Source organism: Desmodus rotundus, chromosome 8 (genome assembly GCF_022682495.2).
Source record: "Desmodus rotundus isolate HL8 chromosome 8, HLdesRot8A.1, whole genome shotgun sequence".
Classification (NCBI taxonomy): Eukaryota; Metazoa; Chordata; class Mammalia; order Chiroptera; family Phyllostomidae; genus Desmodus; species Desmodus rotundus.
The window spans coordinates 93,938,818-93,959,671 of NC_071394.1; the positions used below are offsets into that span (position 1 = coordinate 93,938,818).

Here is a 20,854-nt window from a genome sequence, read left to right on the forward strand (position 1 = left end):
GCGCACTCAGCACGCTCAGTGACAGGCAGCGCCGCGCACTTGTAAACAGCATGGCTTTGGCGTCCGACGGACAGACTGGGTTCAAATCCCGGCCCCTTCGCTTCCTGGCCTAACCTTGGGTGAGACACTTAACTTCTCAGACCCCAGTTTGCAGAACAGGGCTTAAGAAGGGTTCTTACCATCAATAGCTGTTTGAGAATTTGATGAGAAAATGCACGTAAGGGGCTTAATCTAATACATGGGGCAGAAATAAGTAATCAGTAGACGGTGCACACACACAGAGAAACATAGATAAGAAAAAATTCCGAGGGGCTGTATCTCATGTGTGTAGACAACAAAGGCTAAAGTGTTTCATTTGAGTTCGCACTGGAGATCAGTATCCTGGGGCCTCTGGTGTTTTGGGTCCAACTTTGGAAGGTGCTCTGCAGACAGCTCCTCCCACTGGCCTTTGCTCTGACACGCCCAGCTCCTGCTTCGACAAGCTGTGTGGCTGAAGAAGCCCTCCTTCAATTCGGCTTTCCCCTTGTGGGATCTGAGCTGAAGGACATTTCAGAGATGGTTCCTGGGAGAAGCACACGGAGAGTGTGGACTGGAGGGTAGGGGCACCCCCGGGGCCTCCCCACCCCCGCTGGGCCGCTTCGCCCTTTCAAAAAGCCGCTGAAGCACACGTTTGAGAAAAGTTAAGCTGTTTTATTTCACAGGATAGCTCCACATCAAACCAGCAGGCACCATCAGAATATGCGACAGAGGATCCAATCAGACACTCCTTAGGACGGGCGTTTGGTTGTAAGGTGGAGAAACGATATCCGGGAGAGGGCAGCACTTCTCATCACGTGGGGACAGGCAACCAGCAATTTCCAAGGGTGGTTTCGTTTTTTTGTTTGTTTTGTTTTTTTTTTTTTTCCTGACACAGTTTGGGAAGGAAGGAAACCAAAGGAAACAAAATAGACCAGCCACTCTGAAGCAATCAGAACCAAACCTATTGCCAAACCGTGTAAACAGTCACACTGCCGGGAACTAGGGCTTGAGCAGAAACTCGAGCAGAATCTTCCATCTAAGGAAGGCAGAGTGCACTCTGGTTGTTCTGGTTCCAGAAACAGCTTTGTTATTTGCTTGGGACAGTTCACACAGAAAGGAGGTGTCAGCAAGGGGCAGTGTTGGCCATTCGGCCAGTCCCAGAGGGTGGGACAGCGGGACACTGGCAGATCAACCTCAGAGAGGCCAGGAGCACTCGGACCTGACAGCCAAGTCCCTTCTCTCAGCTCCCCTGGGCAGCTTTGGGTATATGGGGAATTCTCTACATGGCTGCTCAGGAGAGAGGAGACCCCAGAGAACCGGGGAAGTTGACATGAAACGTCAGCATTAGCTCTGCATAGCAGAAAATCAGCTAAGCAACACCTCGGCTCACCCCTTCCTGCCTTTTCCTCCCCACCAGCCTCAAGCCAAACAGGGCCCCCCACCGTGGTTGTGAGCCAGCCATTGTTCTTTCTGGGTTTCTTAGGAGAATGAGGCATTTGCTCTAGTGTGGAACCATCTGAATGTGTGAAAAGTTAGGAATAGAAAGACTGAGAGGAAGAACCATTACATTAGTCTTTGTGGTTTTCCACCAGCCGTGTGGGCACCAAGTGCCAAGTAATGACCAGGTCACAGGAAGCCCTCTGCGTCTGTGCCTCCTGAATGAGAAGGAAATATAAGCGACAAGGCACTCCAAGGGCCTCTAACAGAGAAGCCAGCCCCATGCTGAGGCCCTTCCCCACAGTGGCCCCCTCTGTACCACACCCAGTTCTGAAGGGTTTATAAGGCAGATCTCTGAACTGCTGGTTCCAGCTGGTGGCCAGAGGATGGCTCCATTTCCCTGTGTCTCTTCTCACTCGGGTGTCTTCACGGGACAGAAACCGTTTATCCCTTGGGAATCCACTTCTCTCTTGCCCATTGGCCTGGTGACCTCAGAAGACAGACTCCCAAGTCTAATGCCCAAGCTTACAAGTCCCTCCCATTGTGCGCTCTGTCTGGGTTCAAAGGCGCTTCAAGGTGAGAAATCGTTAGCACTGAAAACAAGGAAAGGCAAGAATTTTTCACGGAATCCCACAGCTCAGAGCAGCTCTTCAAGAGGAAAGGGGAATAAAGGGAGAGAAGGAGAGTGGCGTCGGAAGCACGGCTTGTTCTCAATTTGATCCAAGGAAGGTCTTTAGCGGCGGCTGGGCCCTGAGGCCCAGGAAACTCGACCAGGAAGGAATTGTCTTTGGTCAGTTTTAAATGAACTTCTTGCTGGTTCATTCCTAGAATAGACTGAACATCCGTTACACATAAAGACAAAAGGCTTGACTTCAGGATAAGTTGAAGGTTAAGAAAAGAAATTCTGTGAAGCCAAAAAAAAAAAAAAAAGCCCGTTATCAACAAACTGATCAGTACAGCTTCCAGTAATGGTGATGAACAAGTAGGTAAACACCACTTCCCCTTGTACAACTGGTTATATTGAGGACTACTAACTAGGTTACTACATTTCCCCCACACTCACTGTACAGTTAGGTTTCTGGTATTTGTTTACATTGAACTATCTACTAGGTGCAAAGATTTGGTGAGTGGCATTGGCTATAATTTAATTGTCACCTTTTAAATATTACAATTTCACATTTTAACAGTTACTTTCCAGCATTTAAGCAAATACAGCAATATCTAGTGGACTAACACAGGCAGGAGTCAGGAAGAGAGCCAATGCTCAGTGCCCGTGGGCGGGCCTGGTGCCTGTGGAGGGGACCGAGACATGCAGAGTGCCGGGTGAGGAAGTGGGGGGTGGGCAGGAAAGTAATTTTCCATTTGGTTCTGCATCAAGGCTCAGATTTGGGGCTGGATGAGTGAGGTGTGAGCTTCTCTAAATGTAAACTCATCAGCCTTTTCCCAAAGGAAAAACAGGTGCTTAAACAAAACAGCTACAGCTCTGCCTTCAGGCAATTCGGTAAAAGGAAGGTCCATTTTCAGGAAAGAAAAATGAAGTTAGTCCATTCGGAGGAGAAGCCACATGGTCTGACTGGTGTTATGTGTATCAGGCAACAGATCTGTCTACTCAGATGTTCTCTTTCGTCTGGTCGTCAGGGCACAGAACGTGACATTTCGCCCAGGAGCCCACTACCTTTAAGGTGTGGAGCATCTGGGGGCAGAGGTGGGGTGTCTTGTACACTGCTGGGCAGCGTGGCATCCCTGCAAATAACTGACTCGACGAGCCTGACCAGCCCCCACTCTCAGAAATTTGTTAAATCTTAGGCAAGTCACAGCATATCCCAAGGCCTTGCTTTCTTTCCTAAGCTGTAGAATGGGGGTGTCCCCACACTGCTCACAGAGGCAGAGGGCTCTTAGCTGGTTCTGAGGTGCTTTCATTTCCATGAGCTAAAAGAGAATGGTTGGTTCTAGGCGAAATGAGGAAGGTCAAGTTTGTCATTGGCCTCTCCCTGACATTCTCTTTTTTGTGCCCTTTCTTGGTTCATCCTTCTACTGGGTGCTCTCAGTGTCGGTCCTCAGGTGAGGCAGAATGGCTGACCACTCCCACACACCTTGGTACTGTGACTCGACAGGTCCTTCCCTCTGGGGTGGAGTCACCTTTTTATAGAGGACCAGAGGACAAGGCAAAATTTAGCCAATGGGGTGGAATGGTAATGATGGAATTTCAAGCATCAAGAGGGGATATATCTGCAGGGCCATGCTTTGGGGGTCTTATGAAGCTGGTAGGGAAATTCTTCCTCCTTCTCAAATGCCATTAGGAGGTTTCAAGAGGAAGGTCTCAGACAGTTTTTCAGCTAAAAGGCTTACCTTACTAATGACAAAAAAAAGAATAATCATGTTGGCACAGTGCTTTCTAGTTTAAACAGCTTACTCACTTACATATTATCTTTACTATCTTCATTTTTATGGAGCAGGAAACTGGGGCTCAATGAGGTGCAGAGACTTGCCCAGAGTCCCGCAGATCCCAAGCGGTGGGGGCTGGGACTCAAACACGGGACTTCTGACTAAACCACAGCCAGGGGCACATTCAAAGGCCTTGAGAAAGAGAGAGATGAAGCTTGAGAACAACAGGGAGGAAACCCTTGGCTTGACGTGAGGGTGGTGGCTAAAAGTGGTCCCATTAGAATCTGGTTCACCTGTGTTCCATTATTCAGAAACAGCCATCACTGGAAAACCAAGAGATCCAAAAAGGAAGTCAAGTAGAATCAAATGAGGCTGATCCAGAGGCCTTTTCCCAGCCAAGATTTGGAAGCCTTGCTGATAATACTTGACGATCACACACCACAGTTCTTTCACCCTATTTTCGACGATGTTAAATGCTCTGGAGGAGGTGGGTGAAAGGAAAGGGAAGGGGAGGGAGAAGGAAGCTATTTCACTTGCACCCACTCAACCGAAGCATGGGCTAGGACAGAGAGTGCCCAGGACCGCCCTCCTCGGCCCTGGTCTGAGCTGGGCACTTATGCACTTCGTGCAAGAGAGCACTGGCCAAAGTGCGTCACGGCCTGGTTTTCAGTCAGAACGACGGGGTTCGAAGCCTCTTCGCCTGTTTAGTTCTAAATCTGGCACAGTATAATTAGTAGAAAGAGGAAAAGAAGAAATTAAATATTTTGAAAATTGTATAAGTTAAACCTCTATAGTTACCAGAATTATTCCCACAGCATTTCTAGGTTTGAGGTGTTCCGTACCACTGCAGTTTTATTTTTTCCCTTTTTCCCAACCACACAGAACACTGCTACGACAGGGCGTAGGCTCTCACTATCCCCTCTTCTACACACACACACACACACACACACACACGCACACGCACACACGCCAGGATGCTGTGGTCAGGGGTCTTCTCGCCAACGTCCTCCCGTGCCTTCGGGGGTACGGTTGGCCCTTGGCCTTCAGGTGGAAAGGCAGGGTCTCTGGGCTGGACGGGGGGTTCTGTGCAGGGTTCCCCACCTCGAGGAGCAGCCTGTTTGGGGCGCTGCCTGCCCCACCCTTCACTTAGGGGCAGACTGTTTTGGAAGGCCACGACTTCTGGAGACAGTGGGAGCCTGGTTTTGTTTTTCTGCAGGTTAGTGGTATATTGCTTCGTTCGCAGCTGTTGTGGGCCTCTAGATTCTCCCAGAAAAGTCCCTGCAAATCCCACCAAATCACAGCGGGAGATGTTTGGTGGCATGGGTCTGAGGTAAATCTAAGTTTCATAAAAAGAAAAAGGAGATTCTATATACATTTAGTATGTGTGTCCAAATCTACTATATGTATATAGATGCATAAATATATATATATATACACACACCTACAGACACATACATACATACATGTGTATATATGTACAAACACACATATATACACACACATATTTATGTATGTAGAGAGAATGTCGAGAGAATAGTTTTCCAGTGACGATATGCAGGCGAAGCCATTTAACATGTTGCCATAATCTTAGGAAACGCTCTGCTGGGGCTGCTCCTGCTCCCGCTCTCCTCTGGGCCTCTGTTTACACCCGCAAGGGCTGGGTGCCAGCTGTGGCTGGCGCCAGGGCCGCAGCTCTGCATAGATGTTCTTTCAGGCTGACATTCTGGTCTCTGCTGGACAAGGCCAGGAGCACTGGGAAGGATGCGAAAGTCACAGAGGCCGCCCTTGGCCGTGGTGTGCCACAGTGAGCCAGGGCAGTGCCACCCCATCCTGTTGGTCACATGGTGCCTGATTTGTCCGCTGAGCTGTTGGGGAACATCTTCTCGGTGGGCGTCACAGCTGGGCTGCCCACACCTGAGCTGCTGCTGCTGCTGGACCGATGCTGGACCACTGGCCGCACAGGCCGCATGGGGGGCGGGCGCAGCTGGGCACCAGCCAGACGGGCGGACAGGGCTGGCTTGAAGGTGGTCATCATCTCAGTGGAGGAGCTGCTGCTGCGGCGCATGGCGGCGTCAGGGTCACGGATGACGATGGTGTGCAGGGGGCTGGCGGGCTCTGAACTGATGGGGCCCGGCGGGTTCTTCAGGGGCTCCAGGGTGTCCAGCACCACATCTGGCGCCTGCTTGACTGTGTTCTGCCTCTCGAGTTCCCGCAGCTCGTGCAGAGCCGTGCTCATGGTCTTCTCGATGTCCTGGGGGCACAGAGAGCTCTTGTCAGCACAGAGTCTGGAGATGTGGGGTCCAATCCTTCCTCAGCAGCCTGTGGGCTTCTGAGGGAGGTTTCCCCAGGGCCAGATGGCTGGGATGGAGATGAAATCCCAGGGTGTCACCAATTGGGGAATCCATGTGGCTGTAGGCTAAACACAGCCTCAACAGGAAGCTGACTTAATGAGGGCAAGTCAGACCACTGGTTAAGAAAGGCAAGCACTGGAGTCACAGACACGGGTTCAAATTCTGGCTCTGCCACCCCCTTGCTACATGACTTGGGCAAATTACCTCACCTCTCTGAGCCTCAGAGACCGAACATTACCATACAGACCTCAGGGGCTCAATGAGCAGTTAAATGACATGGTCCCTGTGAAGAGCTTGGCATGACACCTGGCATACAATAAGCGCTCACAAACCATGACAATCACAACGACAATAAGTGCTAAGACTGAGCACCAAGCCAAGCCCTTTCCATGAATAATTCATTCAATCCACACACTTACGAGGTCATAACTACCATTAAGCTCACTGCACACGGGAAGAAACGGAAGCTCAGACTGGCTCAGTAATTTGCCCAAGCCCACACGGCTGGTTACTAGCACAGTCCAAGTCTCAACCCAGGCAATCTGTCTCCAAAATCCATGCCACTAACCACTATTATTACTTTAACAAAATCCTTGCCCACAGAAAAATTCCTTGGAGGTTATGTATCAGAATGTTCACCCCAAAATGGTGGGGCTGTTACTTTCTTCTCTGTGTCATAATCAGAAAATTTTGTTTTTTAAAAAATGGAAGTCTTTAAAAAAACAACAAAAATCCTTATCTGCTTGCTCAATTACTGGGGAAGTTGCAATATTTAAACTAAGAGGGATGAGAGTGCTTTAAATGACAGAGAGAGAGAGGGCCCTGGGACCTCCCGGTGAGCAGAGGGGCTGCTTTGTCAGCCTGGGGCTCATCTTTCCATCTTTCCAAAGCCTCCGTTCCCCCTCCAGCCAGGAGGGGGCGCTGGAGCTGGATGTCAGCATTTAACCTAGGAGCCCTGGGTTAGAATACAAGGCTGGGACTTCTAAGCGAAGACCCCTCTGCCACTTGCAAATCTCAGTCGCACCATACTGTGTTCTTCTGCTGAAAGCCCATAAGTTTACTGTGAAGATGGAATGAGATAATGGATGTGATGAAGCTCTGTAACTGCCCGTGGTTTTCAAGGTCCCTTTGGCCAGAGTCCGTGGTCCACACAGGGTTTTCCAAGGGACACCTCCACATCAAACATGCAAGAGGGGCTGCTCAGGCCGAGCTGGGCCAGAGCTGCACAGGCTTGGCCGTTGAGGGGACAATTAGGGATACTGCTTAAAACCACCACCGTTGGGAGGTCTGTGCACAGCCTCAGTGACAATGACGACTATTAAGACACACTGCTCTTCTGCCCTGGGGCAACTCTGGAAAATCTATAAGCCCAGCCAGACTGCCGGCCTTGGAGCCTGGAGATGTCCTGACCGCCCCCTCCACACCCACCTTCCTCTTTCATCTCCTCTTGTCCTCCTGTTGGCAGGTGGCCTCCCAGTCCTGGGCCCCCACGACAGGCTCCAGTCTAGCCACAGACAAGGTGCCAGTCTATCCTTTTTGTTCCATTAAGAGACTATTGATAATTACCTAACAGCTAACTAACTAATATTAAACTAAAGCTAATATTATGCTTCCCCATGACATTTTATCCTTTGTCCCATAATACTGGTGGCTTCAGGAAGGGGCCTTTTGGGCCTTTATCCAAAAGGATTAGCTGTGGGGATTTTCTGCATGGTGGAGAGATGGCTGCCCTCTTCCCACTCCGCTCTCTCCCAGTGTTGCAGTGGTAAAGCCTGCTTTCAACACCCCTTTCTGCTTCAATTAACCCCTCTAGTTACATCACTAGTCTTTGTTTGCTCTACTCCAGTGTGAGCCCAAAGGTAAAACTTCTATAAATAAAATGCAATTATCGCCCCTCTACCACCATCCCTCCCACCAGTACCACTCTCCCTTGGGAGAGTGTGAGCCAGAAAGAAAGACAGACAGCTCAGAGAGGTCAGCTGAGTAGTTTAGGCATGAGCCTGGCATTAGGCGTGAGTCTGGCATTAGTTGTGAGTCTGGCATTAGTCTGAGAGGTGAGGCCATAATCTCCAGAAGGGAGCTGAAGAGAGGTGCGGGGCTGGGGGTGGGGTGGAGGGTGACAGACTGTGGGGGAAAGTGAGCATTTTTCACCTCCTCCCAAACTACATCTTCCCACTTTAGATGTCATTGTGGCAAGTTTCCCAAACAGCCTCTTTACTGGGTTCAAATCTAAGTCCTAAGGGACATTTTGAGACCAGAGTATTTTGGATAACTCCATCAACTACTTGGTACTTCCCCGCCACAGCTCCTGTTTGTAGCCTGCAAAGTCAGCACCAGTGCTGAGCAAGCTGGAAGCCGTCCAGCGCCCCCTTCTGGCTACTTACATATTATCTACCAGGCTTTCCTTTGTCACCTCTGTGAAAGGAGCTCTTGAATGGCAGCTATCAGATTAGAGTGTGTGCAGACATGTTTACGAAGGGAAGAAAATGCATATAACCTTCCCCAAGTGTGTTCTTTAGGCTGGTCTTGTAAGTGCTCTGTGAATAAAGCTCAAAGAAGTCTAGGTGGTGGGGTGTGCCCTGTTCTCTGTCTTGGATATTCATTCACAAAGCACATTAACATACTTAAAGGTTCTAAAAAGTCTTGCAGACAAGCCTTTCAGCTTTGTTGACCACAGTCCCCGCCCCCCCCATTAACATTCTGTGAACTAATCTGCTGTGGGAGCTACTTCTGGGAACACTGGCTCTAGGCCAGGCCTCAGGGAGTCACTCCCCACCATGGCCCTTGAGAGAGCTCCCAGGTGACAATGGGTGCTAGGGTGATGCTCCCCAAGAGGACAGCCTTCAAGAATGAAAGGACCAACAGGTCCCCCTCTGCAGGACCATGCCGAGGTGCTGATCTCCAGGTGTCTCTCAGGAGTGGGCATCAGGACACGGGGCCATGGTAGACCCTGTGGGTGTGAACAGGAGTTCTAGTTGCTAGGTGAGTTGTCTCTGCATTGGCTTTTCCCCTGGAACTTTTCCTGGCCTCTGGCACACAGGACCCCAGCCCACACCTTTCCCCTTCCCTTTGTACCAGGGATTCAAATGCCATAAAGAAAATTCTCACAGCCAAGAAGGTTCTGGCTGTACTTCTTACTTTAAATGAGAGATAACACAGGGGAGCGGGCACACAATGGGCACCCAGCCCTAATTCCAGAGAGAAAAAAATAGAACCTTTTGCAAATATGATAGAACTGTCCAAAACACATGACACCACGTGCAAATTAATAAACAAAAATTGTTTCCTAAAAATGTGTTAAAGAAATTTGGTTTGTTTGGTAAATATAAAATATCACAGCTTTCTCATCCAAATTTTTAAAAACTTAAGAAAAACAAGAACAACTCTCAGTACCTTGGAAGAGCCTGGAAGATTCTTCCCTTCCAGCTTCAGCTATGTGTTCCCCCCATCCTCTGAATCTCGGGTTGTAGCTGCCTCCCCTCCCGGAAGTCTCTCCCCACTAGGAGCAATCCCCATATTCTAGGCTCTCAAATACCATGGACCATTCTTCCAAAGCACCTGGCCCACCTGCCATTTCATAGCCGTGTTAATGGTTGATGTCTCTCTCTTCTCTAAGCTCCCCGAGGGCAGGGCCTGGGTCCATTTTAGGTCATCATTGTACTCTCAGTGCCTAGCACAGTGACTGTCACACAACAGATGCTCAGCGGTTATTTGTCAATGAATGAAACGAATGAATGAATGAACAGACAGATGAATGAATGAACACATGAGTGAATGAATGACTCAGTTATGCCATCTTATGGAGACACCTGCCATTACTACATCCCCATTATCTGCCCTTTCCTTTAGAGGGAGTCCCTCCTCCAGCCCTGAAGACTGGGGGTGGGGGGGAGGGCGGATCTTCAGTCTTTACAGGGTCCCCAGTCAGCAGCTGCACTCACCCAGCTTCCACTCCCACGGGGAGGCCAGCAGGCAGAGGGGAAGCCAGCCCACACTATCTTTCCTGTGTTCTGACTTAGCCTTGAGACTAGCATAAAGGGCAAAGTGGCTTCCCAGTCCACAAGTCCCCACCCTGCTGCCCCTCTGGGGGTCTCAGTTGCCCCAGCCTGCCTTCCCGCTGGCCCTTACTTCTGCCAGGGCCTCGGCCTCCAGGGACTTGTGGTCCCCCAGACTGCTGTGCCTGGTGGAGCCGCACGTCGACCTCGAGTGCCCTTCGGAGAGCGCCTTCTTGTCAGGGTAGTTGATGCTGCCGGCGCTCCCGAACGTCGCCATCCTCCGCTTCTCCGGGCTCTCGATCCTGCCCCGCGTGAGGGGGATTTTGTGGGGGCTGCTGGGGCAGGCGGCGGCCCGGGGCGGCGTGTCTATGCTGGGGCCCAGGCCCCGGGGCGGGCTGTGTGTGTCGCCCCCGCTTCGGCGCCTGGGGATAGCTGCTCCATCAGATCGTAACCGCACTCTGCAAAGGAGCCGGGGGCGGGGGCATGGGGCAGAGTCAACCCTGGCAATCAGAATGCGTCAGTCAACCCCCGGACCAAGAACGACACACTAGCCTAGGGAGCGGTATAGTAAAGCCTCCTTGCAGCCAGACTCCAGGATTCCACAGTGAAAGCACCGGCTAAGTACGGACCTCACCAGTAGGGGGCAGGCTTAATCTGCACACAGGAAATCAGGGCTAATTACACAATGAATCTTGGCAACCTCTTAGGTCAAAGCCAGGAGGATTTCAACCCGTGAACGCTTTGATGAGAGTTAGTTGGGTTCGTGATACATTCTCAAACAGTTCAGATATTGCCATGATACCGAAGGGCTTCTAATTGGTCTGAAGCACTGAGGCTTGACTGTACCAACAGTTACCAGCTCCCTGTAAGCACAGGAGGACCCCCTGGGAACAGGACACAGTCCAACATTGTTACCCACTCCAATCTCTCCAGCAAAGGGCTATTTCTAGGAGGGTTTCCAGATCTTGGAAAACTAGTCATTTAAGAGGAAAAAGTGCATCACCAAACATGTCTTCCATGCATTTGGATACTTTTCACCCCTCAGGGAGGCTCTGGTGGAGTGAAAAGGGGCCTAGACTATCAGGAGGCTGAGTCCTTATCCTGTTGGTCACAGAATTTCCGTGGCCTCTTGGAGACCCGTTTTATTAATCTGTTAAATGGGCATAATATTCCTTGCCCACCATTGGGGGAGGTTCAGTGAGTGTGGAAGCACTTTGAAGATTACAGGTTGCACCCCGGGGAGATATGCTGCACCCTATGGAGGTCACTAGAGCTGCTAAGACACTGCTGCAGGGAAGGAAGGCGGCATTGTCGAGGGGGTGGGGAGGAGGGACAGAGTGTTGGAATGGATAGGGGACCAAGTTCAATGTGGTCAGCAGCGCTTTAGATCTTAATGCCACCAGCCAAGCTAAGCACCACCTGTGGGTACCCCAACAGGACCAAAGCAGAGGTGTTGGAGAGAAAGAGGTATTGAGAAAGGAAGAACAAGAAGAAGTAGATGAGGGAGGAGGGAGGGAGAGGAAGATCGAGGCAGGAGAAGATATCCCCTCCCTAGGAATCAAGGGACCATGGCTTTGCCATCTACCTACCCTGGCTTTCCACTTTCCCTCCCAATTCTACCGTCTGGCACAGGGACCTGAACTATTTGCTTCACTGAATAGAATATGCTGACAGGAGGCAGCGGGACTTCTGAAATAAATTCATAAATGTATGTTCCCATTTTGACTGCTTTTTTGGCTCTATTTACAAGTGCCCGTATGTATGGACTGGTCCCATGACCTCCCCACCAAGAAAATAAAGAGAATCTGATTAAGAAAGCAGTGAGAAACTATCAGCCTTTTTTGTCTTGTCTTCTCTTCTCTTTTCCTTATTGTTTTTTTTTTTTTTTTTTTTTTTTAAACAACCACCTACTTTGGACTACAACTGTGTGCAGATTAAGGAGCAGAGCTCTTGTCTTGGCAGAGAGGCCATGTGACACAGCCTGGCCCACACAGGGGGAGTGAAAATATTGGCAACTGTGCTCCCACCAGGTAAGTGGGTGGAGTCGACTGCCAGTGTTCCCCGTACTCGAGGGGGTGTGAGTTTTCTGTTTGTGCAGCGCACTTCGTGGAGTGTACGAGCTTCACGTTTTTAAATATAACTCCTTGGTTTTCAACAGAACGTGGAGGAGGTGCAAGAATTAGAGAGATGTTGGAAAAATACTTGCTAATTTGTACCTCTCTCCCCTCCCCCTTATTATTATTTTAAATAAAAAGCACTGATTTGCCAATATATGTGTCTCCTCCTCCTTCTCCCCCCACCCTTCCCACTTAGCTGGACTGTTTCACACCTGGCGTGCTTAGACCAGGGCCAGCTGACCGACCCAGCTGTGCCCGGTATCACCTGTGGGAAACAAGGAGCCACAACAGCCTACTTTTCTCCCTTCTGCCCCCTTGTTTCTCCCAAATCAGATCCCAACGAGCCTGGCACTTAGCAGGGAAAAAATGAATCCGTGTTTCCTACCGGCCCATCACCCCCCCAAAGCCGTAATCCGAGATGTGCTCCGTGGGGGACTGGAGGTCGTTTTTGGAGGAGGCCTTGTCGTCCAGCAGCGGCCCACTGCTGGCCTCACTGTCCGCCTTTTGGCTCAGGCTGTCGGAGAAGGCGTCGTCCCTGGAGAGGAGGACAGATGTGAACTGGGAGTTCTCCAGAGGACCCAGGATGTGCAGGGCTCCGCAAGACCTGTCTGAGGGGCTGAGTCAGCTCACACCTCATGGTTAATTTATGCCCACAGCTCTCGGTGAGCCACTGCCCATTCCCCGTCTCACCGCCATGCGTGCCCACTGCCACCCTCTTAAGTCAGCTTCTCCAGCAGAACTTCCTGTTGTCCCATCACCCCATGCCTACCTTCTCCTCTCCCCTCCTCTAAGTTCTTCTCCTCTCCCAGGCTCCTCTGGGTGAGGAAAAGCTAAATGCTGGAGGGTGTGTTGGAGAGATGGGGGGAGGACCCTGCAAGCTGGGCACTGAGTGATGAGTCTCCATGTGGCTCCACAAGAAGTGGTTTAGGGCTAAGCAAGGGAGGAAGAAGGTGCTGCCATCCCTCCCCTCCTCACCCAAGGCTTGGGACACCTGTGAAGTGGTTGAGCTTGTTGGAGTTCCCTGCCAGTTTCCTCCCAGTCCCCTCTCCCTTCCTGTGCCTTGTCCCTGTCCACAGAGGCTGGGGAACATCAGAGTACCAAGAGCCCTTCATGGTGGGCCACTCCTCATGGGGTTTGCCTATTCCTGGAACTTTCTCAGACCATTCCCTCTGCCTTTCTCTTTGTTCCCCTTCCCTTTAGGTCCTGTTTGGTGGCTGCTTCCTTGATTAAGCAGTTCCATCTGAGTCTGACTAAAGCTCAGAGGTACCCTCAATGGCTTTCAAAGAATGGAAGGTGTAGACTTTCTGGGCCTTCTGGTAGGGTTAGTATTTGGGATACAGGGACTTTTAAAATGCCTGATGTTGTTTAAAAGGAAATAGCACCCATAGATACAGAGAACAGAGAGGTGGTTGCCAGAGATGGGAGGTGGGGGGTGGTGGTGAAATGGGTGAAGGGGGTCAAAAGGTACAAACTTTCAGTTATAAAATAAATAAGTTCTGGATGTAATGTACAGCATGGTGACTATAGGTAATAATACTCTACTGCATATCAGAAAGCTGTTAAGAAAGTAGTTCTCATCACATATGAAAAAACTGTAACTATATGTGGTGATGGATGTTAACTAGACTCATCATGGTAATCATTTTGCAATGTATACAAATATCAAATCACTATATTGTATACCTGGAATTAATATAATGTTATATGTCAATTATTCCTCAATAAAAAATAGTACCCTATCAACTCGAAATGTGGGGATGATCGTTCCTGCCTGTCCCCCAAGAGTGCCATCTCAGGGGTGGAGAATGGTGGGCAGTTAAGGGGCGGTAGGCTGCCCACTGGCTGCAGGGCAGGCAGGAAGGTGAAGGTATATGGCAAGATCCAGTGGACGCTTAGAACCGTGGTGATGACCGACGCTCTGGGGCTGTCAGGTAGGTAGGACGGGCCAAGGGCATCAAACACTGTCTCTGAAGCATGAGCAATTTGCTTATTTGTTAAAGGGGTCACCATTTAAGGGGATCTATTCTTACAGAAGACCGAGGGTATTACATCAGAGAGAACATATCCCTGGCATACAACCCAGCACTGCCCTTCCTGTGCCCATTCTAGACATCACTAGTCAATTATGGTATTCTTCAAGGTAGGGTCCACTCACATGTCCTGTACAACTATGTACTGATGTGGGATGAGTCCATCCACGCCGTTGTGACGACCCTCCCACCAGTCCTCTGAGGCGCGGTGGTACAAGAGCAGCGAGGCCCCCTTCTTGAAGGACAGCTCACGCGGGGACCTTCCCACATAGTCAAACTTGGCAATGGCCTCAATCTGTTCCACCTCTGGAAGGAAAATAAAAAGGAAGCACATCCACAAGGTCAGTGTAAGAGCAGGCCAGGGGCCTTGCTAAGGTGGCCGTAGCTCCTCGGAGCAGCACGGACAGCAAACAGCCCACACAGGACACTGGGGGTCTAGGCTCAGATCCACTCTCCCACACTGTGACCTCAGGCGGGCCATCTAACTTCTCAAAAAGAAAAGTGGGGGGCTGACATACCACACCTTTATTTTCCAGTGTCCTGCTTGTTCTTCATTTTAAAAACACTCATTAAAACATTATTATAAGAAATTTCTTTTCCTTCTACCCCTTCATACAAATTCTGTTTCCATTTTTCCATGAATCATTTCCTTCTTTGTCCACTTACTGTTAATGGTTCTTACCTTTTGGGAAGTTAAACAGGTGATGTATGTGGACTCCCATTTACGCAAAATGTTGTACACATTTTTAAGAGTACCCAGAACTGTTTAAGGGTTCCTCACAGCTCACCATTGTGGACTAAACTGTGCCCCACCAAACCATATGTTGAAGCCCTAACCCCCAAAGTGATGGTATTTGGAGATGGGGCCATTGGACAGTAATTGAGGTTAAATGAGATCAAAAGGGTAGGGCCCGCATGCGATAGAACTGATGTCCCTCTAAGAAGAGGAAGATGCACCAGAGATCTCTCTCTTTCCATGTGCACACAGGAAAGGCCATGTGAGGACACAGAGAGACGGCAGCTGTCTACAAGCCAGGAGGAGAGACTTCCCAGAAACCAACCCTGATGGCATCTTGATCTTGAACTTCTATAGCCTCCAAACCGTGAAGAAATGAATTTCTGTTGTTTAAGCCACCTGGTCTGGGGTATTCCGTTCCGGCAGCCGGAGCTGACTAATGCGGTCATCCATGGGCTTCATGTGGGGGGAGGAAGAATTCTTACTGGGGCCGCAGCTCAGCATATCTCTTTGCACACAGGCATTTACCCATCAAACATTTACTCTCCTCTGGTCAGTGACAGGCCCTGACTTGGTTAAGCAATGAGGATCTGGTTCTTGCCCTCGAGCCACTGCTACTGTCCGGTTCTGTCTCCTCTTGTCTGGACCTCAGGCAAGTTACATAACCCCGTACACCTCAGCTGCACTGTCTGTAGGGTTGTTAGAAGGATTAAAAGATAACAGACGAAAGACAGCATAGTACAGACATCTATCAGGTATTCAGCTGATAATGGTTTTCATGATTATGGTTATAATTACTAATGGATTTAGCCTGTGGGGTAGGTCCAGACAAGAAATCTAAGCTGCAGAGAGTTTAAGTGGTATGCCTAAGACTGTACAGCTAGTGATGTTTGGGGAAGAGACTGTACAGGGAGCAGAAGAAGTTATGCCTGTGATTGATTTAACCTGTGTTATACTTATATCTTAAGAGGTGTCCATACTTGCTAGAAAACCGTCTATAGGTATTAATGCATTTACATTTTAAAACAAGCACAAAAATGTTCAACATTATACAAATAATACACGTGGGTATATTAAATTATAATAGAATAAAAGTAACAAAAGTGACCCCTGCTCTCCCTAGCCTGTAGATACCTTCCCTATGCTGAGCATCCATGGGCCTCCTATCTGCTCCATTCCTGATGGATTACCTGCATCTGTTCTTCCAGCCCTCTACCTGCCCTTTGGGGAGGCCTTAGGCAACTTAGTTCTCCTTTCTGAGCCTCAGTTTCCTCATCTGTAGAATAGGGATGAATAAAAACAGTCCCTATACCTTACAGGGTTCTTATGAGGATGAAATGAGCTACTGTACACGAAGTGCTTATAGCAGTGTGGGCACAGAGTTAACTCACATGAGACTCGCTTGTTGTTACCAGAGCTGATGAGCTCCTGAGGCTCGGGGCAGAATGGAAAATCCAAGAGCAGAGGGAGCACCCCCCTTGTTCACCTCCCCCACTAATCCCCACCATACACAGGTGCTAGCGCTCTTTCTGTAAGCAGCTGGCTTGGATGACTGTGTTGGGGTCCCCAGGAGATGCAGTTGTCTTTGGATGTACACAGTCCTCAGTGCCTGGGACAGCCTTCTGCAGGGAGCAGGCATCAGACGGTTAAGTCAGCTTTTCCCAGCTGGCTCTCTGACAAATGTCTTAAATGCTATCCTAACACAGTTGATGCAAAATAACAACACAGCTAAAGGGGTCAAATAACTCCAATTTTGACTCACAGTTGCCTTCTCAGTAAAGTGGGAAGATCTCTGTCCTTCTCTGCTGCAACTTTAACTCTGCAGCGTGGCCATGTACTAGCACTGCCTGCCAGCCTAGCTAAAGAGAACAAAAGGCCAGAGGGTTTGCAGACCAGGAGCTCAACCCAGCTGGCTGCTGCTCTCTGGGCGCTCACCCCAGGGGCTTCCTTTGAGCTGATTCAACTGATAGGGAAGCTGACCTGAGCAGAGGTTTGGGAGGAGCATGGTGGGGCTGCCTCCTGGTTCTAGGTCCTGTCTTTCCCACCTCCAGAGGCCCCGCAGTCACTGGGGGCAGTCTGGTGCTTGGGAGTGGGGGTGGGGAGGCGGAGGAGGAATGAGGAATGAGGAATGGAAAATGTAAGAGAAAGAAGAAAATGGGAGGAGCAGGCTGAGCCACAGCTGAGAGTGAACACTTGTGTTTGCAGATGTCATTATATAAGTGTGTGGTAGGAAGAGTAAGAATAGCTACCAGTTATTAAGAAATTCATTATTTGGGTTGATCATACCTCAAATAGAATATGTGATTCTCCCCTGTACCACTCTCCCACACACCCCTCCCCAGACTTACTTAATTCCCTCATCTTCCCCATCAGGATATAGAACCATCTTGCTTACTGGCTCAGCCAAAGCCTTGTTGTTGCTCTCGAGCAACCCACATCTAATCCATCAGCAACCGCTTTGAGTTGTGCCCTGAGTATGACCAGTCTCACCACCTCCACTGCCACTGTTGTCCCTCTACCTGGCCTCCTTGCTTTCTTTTTTTAAAAAAAAAATATATTTTATTGATTATGCTATTAGAGTTGTCCCATTTTTTTCTCCCCTTTATTCTCCTCTACCCTACACCCTCCCCACCAGCATTCCCCCTCTTAGTTCATGTCCCCGGGTCATACATATAAGTTCTTTGGCTTCTCCATTTCCTATTCTATTCTTAACCTCCCCCTGTATATTTTGTACCTACTGTTTATGCTTCTTATTCCCTGTATCTTTTCCCTCATTCTCTCCCCTGCTCCTCCCCACTGATAACCCTCCACGTGATCTCCATTTCTGTGAATCTGTTCCTGTTCTAGTTGTTTGCTTAGTTTGCTTTTGTTTTTGTTCTTTTTAGGTTTAGTTGTTGATAGTTGTGAGTTTGTTGTCATTTTACAGTTCATATTTTTTACCTTCTTTTTCTTAGGTATGTCCTTTTAACATGTCATATAACAAGGTCTTGGTGATGATGAACCCCTTTAACTTGGCCTTATCTGGAAAGCATTTTATCTGCCCTTCCATTCTAAATGATACCTCTGCTGGATAGAGCAATCTTGGATGTAGGTCCTTGCCTTTCATGACTTTGAATACTTCTTTCCAGCCCCTTCTTGCCTGTAAGGTCTCCTTTGAGAAATCAGCTGATAGTCTTATGGGAACTCCTTTGTAGGTAACTGTGGCCTTTTCTCTTACAGCTTTTAAGATTATATCCTTCTGTTTAATCTTGGGTAATGTAATTATGATGTGCTTTGGTGTGTGCTTCCTTGGGTCCAACTTCTTTGGGATTCTCTGAGCTTCCTGGACTTCCTGGAAGTCTATTTCATTTGCTAGATTGGGGAAGTTCTCCTTCATTATTTTTTCAAATAAGTTTTCAATTTTTTGTTCTTCCTCTTCTCCTTCTGGCACCCCTATGATTCAGATGTTGGAAAGTTTAAAGTTGTCCTGGAGGTTTCTAAGCCTCTTCTCATTTTTCTGAATTCTTGTTTCTTCAGTCTGTTCTGGTTGAATGTTTATTTCTTCCTTCTGTTCCAAATTGTTGATTTAGTCCTGGTTTCCTTCCCTTCACTGTTGGTTCCCTGTATATTTTTCTTAATTTCACTTTGCATAGCCTTCACTTCCTCCTCTATTTTGTGACCATACTCAACCATTTCTGTGAGCATCCTGATTACCGGTATTTTGAACTCTGCATCTGACAGGTTGGCTGTCTCTTCATTGCTTAGTTCTATTTTTTCTCGAGCTTTGATGTGTTCTTTCATTCAGGCCATATATTTTTGTCTCTGCATGCCTGTTATGTTGCAAGGAGTGGAGCCTGAGGTATTCGCCAGGGCAGGGCAACCCACATGGCTGCATTGTGGTGCTGTCTGTGGGGGAGGGGTGCAAGAGGGAACAATGCCACTTGCTCGGTTCTTGGCCAGCTTTCAGTCACTTCTCCCACTACCATAAGCAAACTGGGCCCTTCTGGTGCTGATTCCCAGGTGGGCTTGTGTATGTTCTAGGACCCTGTGGGTCTCTCCAACAAACTCTCCTGTGAGACTGGGAGTTTCTCCTGCCACTGCAACCCCCGCAGATTTTTTACAGCCAGAGGTTCTGAGGCTTTATTTCTCTGCTGGAGCCCTTGGTTGTGTGGTCTGTCTTGCTCCCCAGTTGTTCTTCCCAATTTATCTGCATACAAATTTGGGACCACCTGGTCCACCAGCCACCACCATGCCTGCCTGCCGCCTGGTCACACATCCTCTCTGCCCCAGCTGCCCATCTCTACCCCTCCTACCAATCTGAATAAATGTTTCTTCTTTAATGCCTTGGTTGTTGGACTTCAATACAGTTTGATTTTCTGGCAGTTCTGGTTATTTTTTGTTTTTAAATTTGTGTTGTCCTTCTTTTGGATGTGCAAGGAGGCAAAGTATACTACCTATGCCTCCATCTTGGCTGGAAGTCCAAAATTCTCTCCTTGCTTTCATTCTTACTTGGGGAACCATTTCTCCCCATAGTAGCCAGGGAGTTCTTTTAAAATCATAAACCAGATCATGAAACTCTCTTGTTCAAATCCCTGGGAATGCTTCCTGTTGTACTTGGAACAAAACCCAAATGTCTTCTCATGGTTCCTGAGGCTGTTCATGCTCTGGGCCCCAGAGACCTCTGCAGCCTCATCGCCCTGCCACCCAGTCTGCTCCAGCCTCACTAGCCTTCTTGATGTTTCTTCTCCAACTTCATATTATGACATTTTTCAAACAAAGTAAGCTGAACATGCATATACCCACTACGTAAATTCTACTATTAACCTTTTACTGTACTAGCTTTATGGCATATCTATCTACCCATCCCTCTACCTATCCATCTAATTTTTTAAAATGCATTTTAAAGCAAGTTACAGATATCAAGTACACATTACCACTAATCACAACAGAATACACATTCACAGAGACTTCTTGGTGCTTCTGAAATGGGCCATACTTTTTCCTGTCACAGGGCCTTTGCACTTCTTACTGTCTTTTCCTGGGATGCTTTTCTACCAGATCTTTGAATGTATTCACATTCAACAAATATTTATTGACCATTGTGTGTTATTTCCTAATTTCATTCAGGTCTGTACTCAAAGTCATTCCCTCGGCAAGGCCTTTCCTGACCACCCGCAACTACAGAAGCACCAACTACCAAATCACTCTGAAACTTTCTCTTGCTTTATTCTTCATAGCATGTATCACAGCCTGATCTTACATGTGTACATGCATGCACACACATGCACGTGTAGTTTCAAACTTGTTTACTGTCAATCTTTCCTACTAACATGTCAGCTCCATTAGGACAGGGATTTGATTTTATTTCCTGCTATTTTCCAACTTCTAAACCAGTCCCTGGAATGAGTAGGCGCTCAATACTGATTTGTTACTTGCATGAACAAATTAAGTTTTTACTATATGCTAAGTGTTCTCCTTACACTATCACATTTAACCCTCACAGCAATATCTGCAGCACTATTCTCATTTTACAGATGAGGAAACTGAGGCTGAAGAGAAATGATGTGCCACATAAGAGGCAAGTCACACAAGTAAGGGAGGGATGAGTTGATAACTAAACCCAGGCCCCAGGCCTCGTTAATAAAGCCTTCCTGGTGTTTTTAAAACATGCTAAGTTGATTCCTGCCCAGAGCCTTTACATCTATGCAATGTAAACATGAAAGTACATCTATACATGTTGTATGTTTGATATTCAATTCAACTCCTGCTGATTGAGAGGACAGTTATGCCATGAGTGAGGAGATGG

General features: G+C 48.5%; 1 protein-coding gene across 7 annotated transcripts in view; it reads right to left on the minus strand.

The window, feature by feature from the left end:
- Nucleotides 1-691: 691 nt before the first annotated feature.
- SRGAP3 (SLIT-ROBO Rho GTPase activating protein 3) overlaps nucleotides 692-20,854 on the minus strand; it is a 348,421-nt gene continuing 328,258 nt past the window's right edge. For 5 of the 7 annotated variants that reach the window (XM_053929334.1, XM_053929335.1, XM_045192165.2 and 2 more), the window contains 4 exons: nucleotides 14,459-14,639; nucleotides 12,689-12,838; nucleotides 10,320-10,644; nucleotides 692-6,091 (listed from right to left, as the gene is read on the minus strand). In XM_053929334.1, coding sequence (XP_053785309.1) covers nucleotides 5,678-6,091; nucleotides 10,320-10,644; nucleotides 12,689-12,838; nucleotides 14,459-14,639 — 1,070 coding nt within the window. In that variant the 3' untranslated portion in view covers nucleotides 692-5,677. Of the gene's footprint in view, nucleotides 6,092-10,319; nucleotides 10,645-12,684; nucleotides 12,839-14,458; nucleotides 14,640-20,854 lie in introns of those variants that run through there. The other 2 variants (XM_045192166.2, XM_024556481.3) reach the window with 2 other exon arrangements.